This window comes from Musca domestica, unplaced genomic scaffold (assembly GCF_030504385.1).
Source record: "Musca domestica strain aabys unplaced genomic scaffold, Musca_domestica.polishedcontigs.V.1.1 115, whole genome shotgun sequence".
Lineage (NCBI taxonomy): Eukaryota > Metazoa > Arthropoda > Insecta > Diptera > Muscidae > Musca > Musca domestica.
This window is the reverse complement of record NW_026712145.1, coordinates 395372-416356: the sequence shown is the minus strand read 5'-3', so window position 1 is coordinate 416356 and position 20985 is coordinate 395372. Positions and strand designations below refer to the sequence as shown.

Here is a 20985-nt window from a genome sequence, read left to right as displayed (position 1 = left end):
TTATTGCTCTGAACAAGAAACCTGAGATGAATACGGAATTTATGATTTCACATAAAATTTGATATATTTCCGGTTTTCTTGTAATTTTGCCCATACCAATATTTGTATCTATTTTAAAAGAAGTATGGAAATGGAATACTTCGATCGACTATATGTGCTACCTAAAATTTTCTAAAAATGATCACATATCTCATATAAAGTGAGGCATGTTATCAATATAGTTCGAACCTGGCATGTCGCAATATTTATATCATATTTATTTAGGTTGGATGCGAAATGAAGCGTCTAATATTTGAATAATAAAAATAAAATTCTTAATATTATTTAATTCCTAATATTATTTAATATTATTTAAATAATCGAACATGGGCTGAGGGGATACATCTGTCAGCAAAATTTTATTTATTTTATTGATTATTTTATTTCATTTTTATTTATTTATTTATTATATATATATATATATATATATTTTTTTTTTTTTTTTTGATTTCAAAAAAAGTTTTGTTAAAAATCAATTGCCCGAAAATGGCGCCCAATAGTCTCTCTTTTTTTGAAGACCTTAATTGGCTGATGTTATAATAAATGGAGATGGAATATCGATCAATATTTACAACCAATTTGAACATATACGTCATTAAATATCAATTGCTCGTAAATGGCGCCCAACGTGGGTCATACTAAAATGCTGAAAAAAATGTTTTAATTCGTATTGAAATTAACTTCGTTGAAATGGTCGAGAAAAAGTCTCATCTTTTGAAGACCTTGTTGGATTTCAAACACTGAAAATTGTGGGATTTGGGACACTCAGGTCCAAGCGTTCTCTCTTCACATTTTTTTTTTACTTTTAATTTTTTCTTTAAATTTTTTTTTTTTTTGGTTTCGAAAAACACATTTTCCCATTATTATATTTCCAAATTCTTATTTTCCCCACTAGATCCACTGTTTTCATTTGCCGATTGCCACCAAAACGCACACACACACTTCTGTGGCCATCCGCATGATACATTAGGCATTTAGAAGAGAATTTTCACATTGCGGTAGGTTTAAAATAGTATTCCCTACTTTGACATGTGAATATTGTTGTGCGTGTAAGTTGCTTCTGTGCACAAAAAAAAAAAAAAAAAAAAAAAAAAACACTGAAAACACGGCTGAGGCATATGAATGCATATTATTTGGCTGGCTGGCTGGTTGGCAGGTCGATCGTCTGCCTACATTTGGCATGATATAAAAGCCTATGGAGCCGGTTTGCAAAAGTACACACGAGGACGTTGCTTCAAAAACCGCAATGAAGACCACACACACGCACAGGTGCCTGACAATATTACCGGCAACATCAACGCCACCTACCAATGCCGCGGACGCCACCACCAACAACAATTTTGTGAAACCAACAAACCGTTTGACCATTATGAGACCAGGCCAACAACCGTCAAACCATTCAATGACGCCGCTATAACAAATTTAAGCCATCCATAGGTATGCTTTAATGGCCAAAGAGAGTAGGTGAAGCAGTAGGGGTGGGGGTGAGTGGAGTGGCTATGATGGGAAGCAATATTTGCAAATACGGCTGGCAATTTCTCTGGATGGCAGGCTTACAACAACTGTTTGGTTGTTTGTTGTGGCGGCTGTCATACCAGACTGCCTGTACGTGTTTAGAAGTTGCAGGAGGCTCAAATGTCGCGTGTAGAACTGTTGTTTTTGTTTATAGTCAATTTTCAAGACCAAAACACAATAACATAACAGCGACGACGCCACCACCACCACCACCACCATGGCCACTGTCCGTCCCAGTGCCACGCTCGTCACAGGCATTTGATGATGCTATATATGCATGCACACCCTTGCAAACATGTGTGTGTTTAAATATTCGAAAAATGCACTTTTAAAACTTCCCGGTCTTCCTGTAAACACTCTCTCCCCCTCTCTCCAGTTTTTAGGACATTTCCTATATGGCTAGACGACAATTTCAAGCTGTGCTCACCCACTGACCATACATCCGCCCATAATGCCATGCAAATGACCTCCCCCGGAAAGGAGTCGCAGAAGGGTGGCAAGGGTTCAAGGAAATGCGATTTAAATGTTTAACAGTATTGAAATTAGTTTGAGGTTTAAGGTTTAAAATTCAAACATTTCATTTCTGCAGGTGGCTGGCGATGGGTGTTTGGGGAGTGGGAAAGGGAGGCTCTGTAGATTACCAACCACAATAAATGTTTTAATTTTAAAGGATTACGACCAAAGTTTTGTGGTATTCTCAACTATGCCATTCTTTGTGGGAAATTTAAACAATGTTTTCCACACCAGAATTTTCCTTTTGGAAAACTATAAATATTTTAAATTAAATGGGGGTTTGAACAGTAAAACTTAGCTACGCGGACTATTAACTGATTTCAAGTTGGAATTCCTTGGATTTCCTTAAAAAATATTAAGGCCAACCTAAAATTTAATTTCGAAATTCCAAAAATTCCTTGTATCGCTGTCGCACTGTCGTTTCCATTTCCTTTTGATTAATGTTTATTTGTTCATTTATTTAATAGTAGGCATGAGGTTTTTGCGGAGCACAAACAGTTTCATGTTAGCCTTTCAAATTACCACTTCATTCACTCGGTTGCCAATATGCGGTTGCTGGCTCATTAATTAACAATATTTTGGTTCTTATTGTTTATGTTATTGGCAGAATGGGGGGAAAATGTAGTGGCGTTTTTTTTTTCGTAGCGTTGAAGTCAAATGGAAACATTTACAATAAATAAATGGAAATATTTAATTTCAAACAAATTATTGAAAATTATATTTAAAGAGGTCACCAAAACATAATAGCTCTGAAAGCTATTGCAGCTCTTCAACGTGAAGAGCTACTGCAGCTCTTCTACGAAAAGAGCTACTGCAGCTCTTCTATGAGAAGAGCTACTATTTCAGCTCTTCTTTTATGAGATGAGCTACTACAGTTTTTCTATGAGAAGAGAAGAGCTGCTACAGCTACAGCTATCTTCTATGAGAAGAGAGAAGGGCTATTATAGCTCTTCAAGAAAAAGAGATACTACAACTCTTCCGTTAGAGCTTTTCTGAAACAAAGAGCTACATCTTTTCTCTGCTATTCCTCTCATGTATGAGAATTTCTACAGGGTTAGATAAAAAAAACAACAACAAGTCGAACACCATATTTTTTAAATTTTATTGAATGAAAGCAAAAATAAATGTCTGAAATAGCATCAAATTTTAGACTAAGTTTAGATTTATTCGAATTGGTCACCTTTGGCACGAATTATGGCCTTCAAACGGCCAATGAAACCTTCACACGCTGCCCGAATGGCGAAGCGCTTGTTTGAGTTGATCGACACCTTGGTATTTTTTAGTGCCAACCTTGCTTTCCAAAATACTCCAGACATAATAGTCCAACGGATTAGTATCCGGAGATTTTGGTGGCCATTGTGCACTGGAACCTCATTTTGTAACTATTCTTGGGCGGCGCGTGCTGAGTGCGACGGTGCAGAGTCCTGTTGGAATGCACAAAATCTGCGGCCAAAATGTTTGCGTTCCCAAGTCTTTAATACACCCTTCAGAATATTTTCGCGATAATATTCTGCATTTATTCTGATGCCACGGTCGATTAAGCAGAAAGCGACCACCGACTGTTATGGCGGCCCACACCATCACCATGACCGGCGTTTGAGTTCTGGTGGCCAACCGAAGGTGCATATTTTCAGCTGACTTCTTTGGCAAGTAAACAAGATCATTTTGTTTGTTTACAAACTGCTGGACAACGAATGTTTTTCATCGGAGAAAACTAAATTCGGCAGTTCACCTCTTTCGGCCAAGCTAACCAACTCTTTACCTCTTTTGAGTCTATTTTCTTACTTTTGCGGTGTAAGTTCTTGCATTTTTTTGGAATTTCAATGGCTTTACCCCGAACTCATTTTTTAATATTTCAGCTCACGAACCATTTTTCGGCCACTGCGACGCGCGCAGTATGCTTTTGTAGGCTTGTAAACAATATAATAAGCTGTCACTGGAATAACTTTAACAGCTGTCGGACGAGTGGCTTAGAAATGACAGCAGTTTTGGTTGCAGTTTTTTTAAATCTTTTTTAATTGTCTGACACAACTTTCATATGTCCCATGAATAGATTCTCAGGCACTCCGGAGGAAGTCCATTGGGTATTTTTCGCGAAGACCTGGAGTTATTCGATGAGAAAACATTTACGTCTTCTATGAGGAGATTCTAGAAATTGTTCGAGAAAACTCTTAATCATTAATTTCGGTCCTCTAAAATAGACTTCTTATTCTCTTATAAGGCCTCTAGGTTTCTGAGAGGAGGCTTCTATGTCTCTTAGGGGAGAACTTTTACTTTAAGATAGTTCCGGTCATCAATTTTTCAATGTTTTTTGTACGAAAGATTCAGGATCTTCTATTTAAATAATTCTTAGCCCTTTTGAGGGCTTTCTTTACCTTTGAGGAATCTAGAAAAAATCTTAAAAAAATCCACGCTTTTGGGCCCTTTAGGAGTCTAGACAAAACCTTAAAAAATCCATGCTTTTGAGCCTTTTAGGAGTCTACACAAAAAATCTTTAAAAAGTCCATTCCTTTTAGGCCTTTTAGGAGTCTAGAAAAAATCTTTAAAAAATCCACGCCTTTTGGCCTTTGAAAATCCAAGACTTTGGGCCTATAAAAAATCCCCATTTGTGGGTAAGATGGTTCTTGAAAATACAATTCCTTAAAAAATACACTCCTATGGCTCAAATGGTCCTTGAAAAAATTCTTTAAAAAATCCCCGTTTGCGCGTCACATGGTCGTTTAAAAAATCCACGCCTATGGCTCAGATGGTCCTTGAAAAAAGTTCTTTAAAAAAATTTAAGCCAATGGCTCAAGATGGTCCCTGAAAAAAATTCCTTAAAAAACCACGCTTATGGCTCAGATTGTCCTTAAAAAAAATTCTTTAAAAAATTCACGGCTATGGTTTGCAAAATATCCTTGAAAAAAATTCCCTAAAAAATCCATGCCTATGGCTCAAGTGGCCCTTTAATTTTTTTGTTTAATCTTTAAACCATCTTTCAAAGACGGATTGTTTTTGCGTCGTACGGACTGCGAATTGAATTTTATTCCCTAGTGGACCTCATCTCATCGATGAACAAACAACCAGTCTTTTATTAACTTCTGTCTGTGAGCGAAACTAAATATTTTTATATTGGACCTTTTTCGGGGTGCAAGGTTTTGCTTGTCTTTTGCCTTTTATGTATCTGCACCTTTTGAGAGTTTTTCGTAGGCATGGATTTTTCCTTGTCACTATTAAAACAAGCCACCGCAAATTTTGGCTAATCTTAAACATGTCAATCTTTCTCTTTGCAATTAGAGGTTTGTTGTGATCGCCTGTTTTCAGAGCCCCTTAAAAGATGCTATTTTCTCCCCCTTCGTATTAAATTTTGAAATTCTGTTACACCCTTAGTTCATAAATTTCCAACTGGCTACCTTTTCAATTTCACCTTCTCAAACACCCCCCAAATAGTATTATTACCTTATCTGCCACCATTTAAAGCATATGCCAATATTGGATTTTATTGGATTTCCTTTTTGAGCATGTGTATTCCAATTTTTGTTGAATATTTTCGTTTCGTAGGATTTTTTTTTTTTGGATGGCCACTAAAAATTTCATAAAAATCCGTTTATAGCACTTCATTTAGTCCAAGTTATCCTCTTAGCATGGATTGAAAACATACTGTTCCGAATTGATGCAAAGTTACTTCAATTTCGTTTATGCTCCTCCAGCACTTGCCCAAACACCGATATGGACTTAAATAACGGCGCCAACAACAAACAAAAAAAAATGGAGATTAGTTTGAAGTTATCCTTTTAAATCCTCTTACACATCATCGACTATTGCCGGCTTTTCTTTTTTTTTTTTTTTTTGGTAAATTTTTTGGAAAGAGCATTTTAAGTATTATTTGGACATACACCCTCTGCCACCGTACTGTTATCTTCAGTGTATATTGTTGTCTCCTCACCTCCCCCATTCTGTGCCTTAATCCAGGCAGCATCTATTGCTACGGTAATTAATGTAATCCTCCCCGCATAAAATTGTTACAATTAAGCTAAGACTGTGTTATTTTATGGCTAAAAATTATCACAGAAACGAGAAAAAGAGAAAAACGCCTGACATGCAAAAGCTGTTGGCCAATGGTCTTTCCGGCCGCCTAGTGCGTATTTAGATGGTGAATGGTGTGCGCTGGGATTTTGGAATGGATTTATAAAAAGTTAATACCTTTTTAATATTAGCTAAGGGTGTTTGTATGTGTGTGTGTGGATGGAGGGGAGGCTGTGTGTTTGCATGGAGATGGGAGGAAATTAGAGAAGTTGGACATTTGCTATGAAATGAACAATGCCCGAGTTCTAATTACAGAAAATTTTGGGAAGTTGGGTGGATATGGTCTCTAATTTCAAATTTTATGCTTATTTTCTCATTTGTTTGAGTGTGTGTGTGTTTTCATTGTTGACCATTTAAAATCATTTTATGAAATTGGGTTAGATTTAATTTTATATAAGCTTCTTGGAGTTTGAAGGATATATTAAAGAGGTACTGGAAACACTGGAAAATTTGGCAAAACGAAAAGGATTTTGTTTTTACCCTTATTAAATTTATTTCTCAAGAAATAGAGTCAACTATTTAAAAATATATTCAATTGGGCGCCATCTAATAACTTAGATTAAAAGATTGAGATCTGAAAAATTATTTGGTAGAAATTATTGGATAATTAAAGGATTGTAAAGAATTATTCAGGTTTTTTTTTAACTTTGAGATATTTTTTAAATATGAAACCATAAAAAAAGCCTTTTTATAGTTAAGAGATTCAATATGTCTTCTATGAGCGAATGATTTTCTGTATTGCAAGCAGACTATAAAAAATCACATTTTTGAAATCTTCTATGCATTAAAAGCAGTTCACAGAAAATATTTTTTAAGAATTTGTGTAAGCTGATAAAATACATTCAAAGGTCGTCTACAAATATAAGGCGTTTTAGAGTAATACTACAAATTATATTTATTGGAGAGTTCCTCACTTAGAAGACCTTTAAGTGGTCTTCAACAAATAAATAGGGATTTTGTGATAATAGGGATTTTGCTTTTAAAAGACCTTCAATTAATGTGTCTTCACACAGAGGAGAGATTCAAGGGGTCTTCTATAAAAAGAAAACCTTCAAAAGACTTTCCACACTTACATAGACGAATTTCGACAGGTTTTATACATAGAGAAGACCTTCAAGGCGTCTTTTGCATATAGAAGATCTTCAAGCATATAGGACCAATATGGGGTCCTATATCCGCAATTTTTGTAAACGTTGCACTATATTTTACACATTCAAGGATGCGGTAGTCCTTCTTTCGGAGATTTCTGAGACGTCGTCCCAGATTCTCAATTTTTAAGGACATGGTCCTGTTTTTTTCCATCAAATATCTGGTATTTATGTTCTCCATTTTCTGATGCGTGGTCTAAACTTTTAAGGACATTGTCCTTTATTCTTCCCTTTCAATGATCTCGTCCTTATATTCTCCATTTTCTGAGGCATGGTCCCAGATTCTTAACTTTTTAGGACGTGGTTCTGCATTTTCCCTTTAAATATCTGGTCTCTATACTCTCCATTTTCTGAGATATACTTCTATATTCTAAGTTTTCCAAAAAGTGGTTCCATGATCTCCATTTTCGGAAAGTTAGTCCTACATTGTCGTTTTTTGTGGCATGGTCCTATATTCTTGGTTTTCGAATAACTGGACCAATTTTCTGAGACGAGATCCCATATTGCCCGTTTTCTATGACGCGGTCTTATATAAACCATTTTTAAGATGTGGTCCTATATTCTTGATCTCTGAACCAACATTCACAATTTTTTAAACGTTGTCCCAAATTCCACATTTTCTTCGACATATTCCTAGATTCTCCCTTTTGTAAAATGCGGTGCCATATTCTCCCTTTTGTAAGATGTGGTATATTCTCCATTTTTACTACCTACATTCTCAATATTCGATGATCAAGTATTCTAAGTTTTTAGAAACGTGACCCTAATTTCTTCATTTTATAAAACTTTATCCTATATTTTCCAGTTTTATTATGTTGTCCTATATTCTCAATATTTTATGATCAAATATTCGGAATTTTCAGAGATGTGGTCCCATATGCTCCATTTTCTAAGACGTGGTCATATTTTCTCCACTTTCAGAGACGAGGCCCTATATTCTCAATATTCTATGGTCAAATATTCGCCATTTCTCCATCTTCTAAGACATGGTCATATTCTCTCCAATTTTATTATGACGTCCTATATTCTCAATGCTCTATGGTCAAATATTCTAAATTTTCAAATACTTGACCCTATATTCTCAATTTTCTGAAACGTGGTCCAACATTTTCGACGAAGTGGACATATAGTTTTTATTTTCTGAGGACTATTTTCAATATTTTAAATTTTTCTGAGACGTTATTCTATGTATCGGAGACGTTATCTTATATACTCCCATTCCCTGAGCTGTCCTCGTATATTCTCAATTTTTAACGGGGCTAGCTCATATTCTTAATATTCTAAGTCGAGGTCCTACTTTTTAAATTACTATGGACCAATATTCTTCATTTTCGAAGACCTGACTCCATGTTCTCCATTTTCTACGACGTGGCCATATTTTCTGATTTTTTCGGTCTCAGTATTCTTCCTTTTCGGAGACCTGTAGTGGGATTCTCTAACTCATTTTTTTGAGTTACCGACAAAATTCGGTAACTTGATAATCCAAAATATAAAAACACACTACATTTTTATTGAATTATTTTTCTGAGTCAATATCCCATATTCTTTCTACTATGTGGTCCTATATTCTAAATCTTCTAGACCCATATTCTTCATTTTTGGAGACTGGGTTCTATTGTCTCTGATTCTATATTTCTTGTGGTCCAATATTCTATATTGCATATATTCATTTCTCTCCAAGGTCAGAACCTATATGTTTCTTTTTCGATGAACCTACAAGACTTGATCCTATATTGTAATCTTTCTAAATCCGCCAAGTCGTATTAACATTTATTTGAGTCTTTAAATTCTACTTAATTCTTAAAGCTGTGGATCCATATTGCCAATTTTTTCCTTGGTCTCCATGTATTTGAAGCTTTGGATTTAAGGTATTTTGAAAGTTTGAAATGCTCAATTAAATTACTTTTAATTTGACAATTAGGGTTTTCGGAGTATATTTACTGCCCCCGCAGGAAATTTTCAACATTGGTTTATATTCAACATTTTGTCCTCAATATCCCGAAAATTTAAGAAATCAGCATAACTTTTATATATTTAAACTTAAATTCTCTATTTAAAGTAAAACACAAATCTAATCATTTTTTTCTCTTTTTTCTCTGTCTATTTTCAGTTAACCCATAACTCTTCAATGCCATAATCCCCAATAAATACCAGCAGTTCCCGGAGTAGCAGAAGTAGTAGTTACATCAACACCGTTTTGCTGCTACTCAGAGATAATAACGAGAGAGAAAAGAAAAATAAGAAATACACTCGCACACACAACTATATTTGTGTGTGTTTAACAAAAAATAACAACAACACCAACAGCATTAAAATGCCCTCAACATTGAAAGCAATCGATGTTGGGTCCTCCTCCATCTCACCATCGACCACATCAACGGTGGCCTCAGCAGCCAGGGTAGCATTGTCAAAGGCATATCACTACAATAATACGATACTGCTGCCCTCTCTCGAGGAAAGGCTACACAGTCCGCCAACAGGAGCAGCAGCATCAGCATCGACATCATCTTCATCCTCAACATCATCTTTATTGGGTTCTGAAATCAATAGCTCTACTGGTTTAACCTCTATATCGCATGTAGCTTCCGTAGTAGTTTCGAATTTCCTGCCTTTAACGTCAGCATCCTTGTCCTCCGGTGGTGGCACGGCTGACACAAGGTCTGTCGATGACACAACATACTCTGCCAACTCCTACATATCAGCGTCAGAACTAACAGCCACCAGTGATAGCATATTGTCGTCATCTTCATCGGCGGCGGCAGCGGCGGCGTCAGCATCACTGTCATCCGCATCATCCTCCATTCTATCTGCATCCTCGGAATTCTATCCCTCCTACAGTCCGCCCGTCGTCGAGAGTCTAGTGGCCAGCTCTGCCGAGGATTTCAGCAATAATTTTCGGGATCTATCATTCGATATTTTCGATGACAATGACAACGATTTGTTCGGCTCGCCAATGCCATTCGATGCCAGTGAAAATGGTCTGTGGAATGGCCGTTTTGTGCCACCACCGCCACGGCCACCGTTCTTCGTTGATGAACCCGTATTGAGTGATGGCTTGACAACATGTGATTTGTGCTCTTGGGCAATGCCAACAAAAAGTACATTTATATTTGAAGGCACAATGGGTAAGTAGTAGTGGTAGTAGAAACACAGCCATAGCTGGCCAGTAGAACGCCATACCGAAGATAGACGACACAACCAGATGAGCATGACAGACAGCCAGGCGTTGAAAGGGTTTTTGTAAATGTATGGCATTAAAAGGAATGGCTCTAAAGAATAGCACAAAAAAAAACGGACAAACAACATTGGAATACTTACGAATAGACAAATCGTCGATGGACAGGTTTGTCCTGTCCATCACATCCAGTCACTCACTCACTGCTTGCTGGGTGGCTCGGTGTGTGACTGAGGGAACATTTTTCAGCAAAAAAAAAACAGCATAGAACTGAACGTAAAATCAAATTTATTTGCCAATAAAATCAAATGATATTGTCCAAGATGAAGCTGATATGGGAATACCAGGCAACGAACATGACAACCTGACTGGTCAAGACAAGTAGAAAAATGTAACTTGAAAAAATGGAAGAAGGGAAAATGGAATGTTTTTGACATTTTATCGTGAGAGACTGACATGATTTGGAGGGAGAAAAAATTTTACTTTATTTTCTAATATTGAATTTTAAATAATCTAATTTTTTAATATTTTTTTCTTTACAGAAAAAGCATCGGAGTTAGGCTGGCCCCTAACTTTAACAATTGTTTCAATATTATCAGCCATTTTAGGAGCCATTATTATGATTGCAGTTGTAAAATGTAGAAGGTAAGTGGAAGGGAAAAATATAAAATTAAAAAATTAAATTAACAAAAATAAAAATTATAATTATTTTAATAATTATAATATAATAATTTCATGAGGAATTTTTTACACAAATGCCCTTCAATTTTTTTCTAAAAGGTAAATAACCTATGGAAAAGTCCTGTATTGTTGGGAGACTTGTCGTGTTATCATTTATTGTTAGATAAACCACCAAAATGTCCTTTGTAGATTAATGACAAAAAGTCCTCCTCCACCCTATATAGACATTTTTCTTTTCAAATATTTTCCTTAAGGATCAGTAAACAAAATAATGTTCTTTAAAAAATACATGTTTATTTGTCTTTTGGTCCTTAAAAAATATTCTTTTAATAATCCACGTTAATTTAAATCCTTGAAAAATATTCTTTAAAAAATCCAAATTTATTTGTCCTTTGGTCCTTGAAAAAATATTCTTTAAAAATTTTGAAAAAATATTCCTTACAAAATTTGAAAAAATATTCTTTAAAAAATTTGAAAAAAAATATTCTTTAAAAAATTTGAAAAAAATATTCTCAAAAAAATTTGAAAAAATATTCTTTAAAAATTTGAAAAAATATTCTTTAAAAAATTTGAAAAAATATTCTTTAAAAAATTTAAAAAAATATTCTTTAAAAAAATTTGAAAAAATATTCTTTAAAAATTTGAAAAAAATATTCCTTAAAAAATATTCTTTAAAAAATTTGAAAAAAATATTCTTTAAAAAATTTGAAAAAAATATTCTTTAAAAAATTTGAAAAAAATATTCTTTAAAAAATTTGAAAAAATATTCTTTAAAAAATTTTAAAAATATTCTTTAAAAAAATTGAAAAAATATTCTTTAAAAAATTTGAAAAAATATTCTTTAAAAAATTTGGAAAAATATTCTTTAAAATATTCGAAAAAATATTCTTTAAAAAATTTACGTTTATTTGGATACTTGAAAAAATATTCTTTAAAAAATCCAAGTTTATTTGGATCCTTGAAAAAATATTTTAAAAAATCCACCCTCTTGATAGCCGATAACTCAAAAATAAGTGATCATGCAACAATACTATTCCTAGAGCTGACCATTTTCGATCAAAGCCCCAAAGGAAGTTTGGGTTCTTTGCTCAAATGTTGTTAAGGCCCTTATATAGTTTCGACCATATATAAGGCGACCTCTAGGATTTGAGTTGTTTTTCGAACATCCAGAATCATTTGCATTTTAAAATGTGATATCCTACAATACTACAATATGTTGAAAGGCCCCTTATGTCCAAATCCATTTTTGGAAGATTTCGTTTTTGATATGATGTCATAGAGCCCTTAGCTTTTTGACCGGAGCATTTCTAGAATATTTACACACTCTGTCGTGTTGCTGGGTATTCAAAACAATTTCACACGAAAGTTGTGGTCCATTTTAGAGCTATATATAATCCAATGGTCATCCAAAATGCTAGACTTCTTCCCTGTACTTAACCCTCTTCTCATTCACAATTCCGTGTCGATTTGTTTAAAATTGTGACCTATAGAGCGGATGTAAACTCAGGAAAATTTTATTTTTTGGTCCATTTGAACTTCTGAATTAACATCTTCAAACACAATAGGCTTTAATTCTGACCCTAAACCTAACCCCATGCAAAATTTCGTGAGTATGAGGGTGAGATGAAAAAACTGCATCCAACTTCAGATTGCTGTCATTACTAAGCCACTCGTGACCGCTCATTATATTGTTTACAAGAGTACAAAAGAATTTTGGTGAGAATTTTCCAGAAACAAAAGTATTCGTGACGGTATTCAAGCGTGATAGTGTGATTTTTTTATATTTGGTTGGAAAACCACAAGTTAGAGCACACCAGCATTTAAATGTCAATAAGTCTTTATTGTCTCGTACCATCGCTCCTTACCGTGATACTGGTAGCGTAGCCCGACGTCAGGGAAGCGGACGGAAGAAGCAGCAACATCAGCAGAAGTAGTTCGAAAAGTAAAAAAGCGACGTGATCGAAACCCGCGTCGCAGTGGCCGAAAAATGGCTCGTGAGCTGAACATATCGCAATATTCCATTCGTCAAATATTGAAAAATGAGTTCGGGGTAAAGCTATTGAAATTGTAAAAAGTTCAAGAACTTATACCGCAACAGAAAGAAAATAGACCCAAAAGAGCTAAAGAGTTGCTTCGCTTGTCCCAAAATGGTGAACTGCCGAATTTGGGTTTCTCCGATGAGAAAACATTCGTGGTCCAGCAGTTTGTAAAAAAAACAAAATGATTGTGTTTACTTGCTAAAGAGGTCAGCTGAAAATGTGCACCTTCGGTTGGCCACCAGAACTCAAGCGCCGGCCACGGTGATGGTGTGGGCCGCCATAACAGCCGATGGTCACTCTCCGCTCGTATTAATCGAACGTGGCATCGGAATAAATGCCGAATATTATCGACTCACTTCATTTCTAGCGTACAATGGCCACATAATCTCCGGAGTCCAATTTGTTTGAATATTGTGTCTGGAGTATTTTGGAAAGCAAGGTTGGCACTAAGAAATGCCAAAGTGTCGATCACCCTCAAGCCAGCACTTCGCCGAAAATGGGCCAAAATACCCCAGAGCAACATTCGGGCAACGTGTGACGGTTTCATTGGCCGAAGGACATAATTCGTGCCAAAGGTGACCAATTTGAACAATACCAAACTTATTCTAAAATTTGATGTTATTTCCGACATTTTTTGCTTTCATTCAATAAATTTAAAATGAAATGTAAAAATTATGGCGTTTGACTTTGTTGCAGTTTTTTATCTCACCCTGTATATGACCTTTACGGATATCGCCTATAGTAAAATGACCTTTCAAATTGTTCTCTGAATGTAGCAGACCTGTCAAAAGGTCATTTATAGGTAGATTGTCATACTCAATAAATATACAATTGTGAATAGCTTTTCGAAAGTTCCTCTAAGAAAGGGGCGACTTTAAATATATGACCTTGAGGTGTCTCCTGTAGTCATATGACCTCTTAAAAGGTCTTTAACAAACATTTTAACTTTTCTAAGGACGTTTATAGATAGATTACTTTTTAAAAGGTCATCTAGAGACATACATTTTTCAATTGGTTTTCCATGGTTAAAAGCATCTGTTAAAAGAGTCTTTCTTGGATGGAAAGGGGTCTTTAAAGGGTCTTCTTTAGACAGAAGAGCGTTCAAAAGGGGTTTATGCGGTCGCATAACCTTCTTTTTACAGAAGATATTTCAAAATATGATCCTTTAAAAACGTATCCATTTACTAGATTATCTTTCAAGAAGTTATTGTACAAAAGGAATATTTTTGAAAAGATCATAGCTAAAACAAATACCACCCTCCCAACTAACTTTAATGGGTAAAATGGACAATTCGGAATTTTTTATTACAGAGGATTTCTATACATCGAACAGGTCGTAAAGACATGGAAGATAGTTTAATCGCATAGTAATGTTCATTTAATCATAGAAGATCCCTTCTTCGAAAAGAAGAAAAAAAGTTATATTTTATGCATAGGAGAGGTCATCTCCTTCCAAGATGTCTTCTATGGCAGAAGATTTTCCAAATGACCACCCATACTTATTTTAATTTTTTTACACACTTAAACATTTACACCTACATATCACTTTCTTATACCACTTATTAACTTTCTTTTTCATTCCTTCCGATTTTTTTTCTTTTTTTTCCTTTTTCTTTTCAGAAAAAAGACATCGCATCAGCGCAGCGGTAAGTGTCAACATCATTCCCCCAAACAACAATTGCCACTTCCCTCTGTCGATCACCATCACCACCATAATAGTAACGAACACAACCACCACCAACACCATCACAATCTTTTCTATCCCCCTCCAACCATGCAATCGATGCAAACACATCAATATCTCTTACAACCATCTGCTACTATACAGAATTTCAAGCAATTACCTGTAAGCAGCCAACACCACAACAACAATCGACGACCGCCCGCCCTGGGCATGATGATGGGGATGCAGCATTCGTCGACGACAATGTCGAACGCAACGACGACGACGACATCATCATCATCACAGCATCCCCAACATCATCACCATCATCCGCGAACCATCAGTTCGTCGTCCTCGTCGAATGACAACAGTAGCAGTGGTACGACTCAGACCAGTTTGACCACACTGTATCAGGTGCGATCGCACAACGAATTCAAATCGCTGACAAATATTGAACGCGAGAATTCCATGTTGAGGCGGCCATTGCCGCCGCGGCCGGACGAGTGCCTGGAAGATGTGGATCACTATGAAGGCGAGGCGGACGATGAGGATGAGCACAATGACGATGAGAGTCTGATGCCCGAGCATTATGTCTACGAAGAGCCAACCATGCAGGAATCGATAACGGCTGTTGTGGTGGTGGCTGCTTCGGGCAATGGCATGGAACGACCTTAGACCATTTTAGGCCATCAAATCTAAATTCATTCAAAAAAAACAAAACCAAACACAAACCATTAAAAAAATAACACAAATGTTAGATATCCAAAACTTAAATGGTGACTCTTTTCTTTCTTCCCCCCACTTCAACCAACGACGTTGTTTTTGTTGTTGTTATTATTCCGTTTGAAATCCAGACACGCATGTCCAGTGGTGGTCACGCAACAAACGGCCAAACGGCAACAACAATCATCTACGAAGAAGCAACATTTACACTGCCCACCCAGTGGATAGCATAAGAGGCCTGCAACAGCCCAGCTCCTTGTCAGCCTCATCATCAATGACAGCCATGACCACGGCAATGACAGTGGCGGCGGCGGCGGCACCACCAAACTCGGCAGCAACATTGCCCTTCTATCATCATGCAGCCGGCCAACAGCATGGCCATACCTTACATCAGCTGCCGCACTCACACTCGCAACACAGCCACCTCGCGCACCACCACCACCACCCCCACCAGCAGCAACAACAAGGGCAGCAATATCTTGACCAGGAACAACATTACTTTGAACATGAACATGAATATCATCAGCCGCAAGAGTTACAATTGCAGCTGCATCCAGCTAATGCAACAGCAGCCACAACAACAACGGCAACATTGGCTCACCCGCCTTCATATCATTCGCATGGGCCCCAACAACAACATTTGCATCAGCATCAACACAGCGGTGCGTCCATGTCCTCGACATCCACATCGTCCATGCCTTCGCTGTCATGTATGCCACTGCAACGGCAATTACCCGAGCGAGACCAGCAACCCATACATTTCAAATCGGGCAGTCAAGCGCCGCAACATGTTCTGCATATGCAGCAACATGAACAACAACAACAGCACCAGCAATCAGAACAGTCACCCGATTTACATCATGACAATCTGTTCCACTGGCCTACTGCGACATCGCTCGTGACCAGCTGAAATGAGGAGGCTGCCAATGATGCAGCTACATGACAACAGCAACAACAACAACAACAGCATCACCACCACCACCACAGTCACAGCCATCATCGCAAGCAACAGCTGTACCGTTTGCCCAAACAAAAGCACCACCACAAACAACACAAAACTCTTCTAAAAGATTATAATGGCATTCATGGACGCCGAGATTTCCCCGGCGATATTGGCAATGAAGCTGTGGCCGTCATTGCTGCCGCTGCAAGTGATTTTAAATGGGCACGAGCCAAAAACTGGCAAACTCTAAATAATGACTGGATTTGGCAGTGAAATTTTCAACGGATGAAAAATTCATCCCATACCCCGACCCATGCATCCATACCCCGACCCTTCCCGCTTAATGGTATGTCATCATAAAATAGTTGTCTAGCTTGCCATTTTAAAAACCAAAAACAAAAAACACGATACTTTCAAACAAATTCAAATTTATTATGATTACATGACAGATATAAATACATACATAGCTACATACATTTTTTGGATACTGGCATCAGGAGCTAGTAGGTGCTAGGCTAGAGACAAAACTGGCAAACAATTGAACAGCAAACAAAACGTGGCAAAATGACACTAAAAAAAACTCCGGCCAACTAACGACAGGTGTTATAATTTATAGGCTTAATACTTTTTTCCCCCCGAAAACTTTTTCCAATGTTACAGAATTGAAGCGATGGAAAACAGAAAAACTCATACCCAGCTAACGATCCACTAATGACCGAATTTTCAACAGATAACATTTGAAATATTACCATGGGTTAAACGAAGATATTGGGTCAATGTTTAAATAACCGAAAAAAATGGCTGGATGGAAAAATGAACGGCGAATTGAAGGAGATTTAAATTTTTTGAGAAAGATATTAAAATTTTTTCAGAATTTAAGATTTAAAGTAGATTTTTGGGGAATTTTGGAAAATTTTAGGGAATTTCAAAAAAATATTTTTAAAATATATTCGAAACATAGAAGATGTATAGAAAATTTGTTATATATATAGACGGCTTCATCTATATACAAAATATAACTTCTTATTTATGGGTCTTTGATTTATAGAAGAGGTCTTCGTAATAGAGATTTCTTTATTATAGAGAAGAAGCCTTTTATAATTATATATAATTAGAAAAAATCTTACTTACAGGGTTGCCCATATTCGACGGACCCATGTCGTCATCTTCGGCCATTTCGATGACTCTTTGGGCCCATTCCAATCGAAGAGGCTTTTCCGCAGGCAACATTCTTTGCGTCAATCAAATCAATGCGTGTAATCCGTTGAAAAGTGGACCGAGAACGGTCCAACTGCTGAGAACGGCGTTTTTGGGATGTTCTTGGGGACCTCTCAACGCTGGCTCGTACGGCAGCGATATTCTCTGCCGATCGCCTTGGTCGACTTTTATATGGCCTCTTCGGACTAGAAAGAGCCTTACCAGTCGAAAATTTTTCGTATAAACGCTAAATGGTGTTCTTAGAAGGCGCACTTCTTACATTTTTTAATGTTTTAAAAGCACGTTGAGTTTTCACAATTGACTTCTTCTGTTGAATGTAAATTTCAACTATTTCAGACCGCTCGCGTGGCGTTTATTGGTTCATGGTAAAAATCTGCTTGGACTGATGCTTCAAACGTGGTATGACATTAAGCGATGTGACATCTCTATCAAAAGTTATGGCGTTGCCAGATGGGTCCGTCGAATATGGGCGACCCTGTATATCATATAGGAGGGGTTTTCTTCGCACGAAAGAGGTCTTCAATGCATGGAAGAGGTCTTCAATGTATGAAAAGAGATGTTCTCTTGATGAGTTCTTTTATGTACTGAAAGGGCCTTCTTAGTTATACAGATGAGCTCAGCTACAAATAAGAATTTTTCAAATAGAAGACTTAGAAGACTGCCGTTCATAGACTCTCAAGATACCTTTTGGAGGCGTTCAATACATGTAGGTCCTAGGCATTCCTACAGAGAGGTCTTCCGTTCATTCCAGTCCAATAAGAGGGGAATTTTAAGATAATTTCCACAAAATATATCTTTGTACTTATAACAATGAAGCTGCCTATCTAGACCTTCTATGCAATGTTAAGAAGAATATTAGAAAGCTTTTTATATAAATAATATCTTTTGAAGTTCTTCTAAGTTTGGATGAAATTCTAAGGGCCTTTTGTCCACAGAAACCCTTTAGATAGTCCTTTATCTTTAAAAGAGCGAAAGAGACTATTTTACTTGCAGCAGAGTTTTAAGTCATTTATCAATGGAAGAGCTTTAGCAAAATGTCTATACACAAAAGAGCTTTTGAAGATCTTCCACATTAATGAAAGTTTCAGAGAATACAGAGATAGAGCGAGGGAGTTATATACCTTTTAGACTTTTACTTTTAGAGGAAGAGCCGTAGTAGCTGCTCCTCCTATCTTGGGATGAAGTTCATTACATCTTAAATCTAATGAGCTTTAGTAAGTCATCTATCTATGGAAGAGCTTTTGCAAAATGTGTATAGACAGAATAGTTTTTAAAGATCTTCGACGTTACTGAGAGAGAGAGAGAGAGAGAGCGAGGGACTCAAATAACTCTTAGACGTTCACCCTTGAAGAGTCTTAGAATCTATTCTATACAAGTATGGGCCTGAGAAGTCCTGCTATTTTGAAATGAAGCTCAAAATGTCTTGCATCGAATGAAAACCTTTAGAATTTCCTACAATATTAGAGAGTCTAACCTGTATAGGAGACCAAAGAAAGAACTTCAATTTAGAGAAGACTTCTATGTGCAGAAGAGATTTACAAGGTATTCAATATATAGAACTTAAAAAAAGCTTTCCATTTATGAAAGAGCTTTAAAAGCTATTCTCATTTCAGAAAAACATTAAATAGTCGTATATCTTTGAAAAAGCTTTCGCACGCCTCTTATGTATAGAAGAGCTTTAAAGGGATTTCTGTCTACAAGTATTATATCTGTAAAAAGCTTTATAATCCTTTCTCACTGGAAATGAGCTTTCGCAAATTTTACTACTGTGGCAGAGCTTTTGAAGGCCTTTTATCTCAAAAAAAAGTTGTAGAACTTATGGAATATCATCTCTCTGTAGTCGTATTCTATAGAAACGTATTTGAAGCTTAAGACGTTTTTTTGTCCATGGGAGAGCTTTATATAATCTTCTCAACATGAGATAACCTTAGGATATCTCTCTAACTATAGAATACATATGGGTTCCTTTGTGGTTTGTCTATCAATGGGAGGGCTTCAGATGACCTTATAATTATGGGTGTACCTTTAGATGATTCCAAATTATAAAGTATTTTTAAAAACTTACCTATTTAACAAGGCAATCTGCAAGAGATCTTAAAAAGAATTTCTGGTTATAAAATATATGAAATACAATGTTTTCTGCACATCTCTAGAAGAGCTGTAGAAGAATTTCTTTTTTAAGTAGAATATAAGCAGATCTTCTGCTTATAAGTCGTAGATGATGATCTTTCTACAAGGGGTATAGCTATAGCAGAGCTATAAATCTTATTATATTCATAAAGGAGTTTTAGAAATTTATTGGTCTTTGCAAGAGGAAGAACTAAATGATGTCTTCTAACCTTAGGAGACCTGTCTTTAGAAGACCCATGCTAAAATTAAAGTCGGCATTTTATCTATAGAAAACCTTTAAAACTCTACAATTTCAAGAAGACATCATAAAGGTATTATCTCTATCGAAAACCTCTAGGTCATCCCTTTAGAGGGGACTTTTCAAAGGTCTTATCTTTTGAAGCCCCTTAAAAATTGTTTTTTTTTTTTTTTTCAACAGAAGTCTTCCCTTTATAGAAAATCTTCAATAATCCTTATAGGTGCAGGAAACTTTTGTGTATTCTCCATCCTATTTTTTAACTCTAGAAAAATTGTCCATACCAAACATCTCCGCAGCAATATCAATGTCTAGAAAAAAATTAAGTAGTTTAATTTGGGAATTGTGTGTTCTATAGAGTTTTGCTCTGATCAACAATAGATTTACTCTTTGAGGTCTCCGAAGATGGTTCCGAGATGTTTGGAATGGAAGTGCAAAATTAGCATTTCCTCTCTCTTATTTCATTAATGAAGATAATTCTTGGTTTGTTCCATTCTTTTCAAGTCTTTTTGAGTTTTTGAGTTTTAAACATAGGTCAAGTGTGAAGGAGAGCTATATGGTTCTTTTTGTATTCTCCCCCAAAATTTCATAATTTTAAATCTTATCCTAAATTTCACATAAAATACAATGATATAGCTATATAGCACGCTGTACAATTGAAGTTGAATTAGGGAGGATTTTTCGTCCGACGCCTATCTTATTAGGTTCTGCAGCGTTATAAATATTCTTTAAATGAACTTCCCTAGTTGGAATCAAAATTAAGAAAATCACATTTTTCGGCGAAAATTGTTGCCTTGAAACTCAGTCTGTTTTTTTCTACTATAGTAGTAGTATGGTGGGGCGCTTTTTTCCAATTTTTCCTAAATATTTTCTGCCAGTATTATATAAACTTTTGTTG

The 20985-nt window shown here is 36.2% G+C and overlaps 1 protein-coding gene across 1 annotated transcript in view; it reads left to right on the top strand.

Annotated features, from left to right (window-relative positions):
- The window catches only part of LOC101891705 (lateral signaling target protein 2 homolog), a 108931-nt gene extending 91800 nt beyond the window's left edge, over nucleotides 1–17131 (top strand). The window contains exons 3-6 of the mRNA XM_059132201.1: nucleotides 9391–10405; nucleotides 10998–11100; nucleotides 14796–14821; nucleotides 15693–17131. Coding sequence (XP_058988184.1) covers nucleotides 9595–10405; nucleotides 10998–11100; nucleotides 14796–14821; nucleotides 15693–16471 — 1719 coding nt within the window. The 5' untranslated portion in view covers nucleotides 9391–9594 and the 3' untranslated portion in view covers nucleotides 16472–17131. The remainder of the gene's footprint in view (nucleotides 1–9390; nucleotides 10406–10997; nucleotides 11101–14795; nucleotides 14822–15692) is intronic.
- Nucleotides 17132–20985: the final 3854 nt, after the last annotated feature.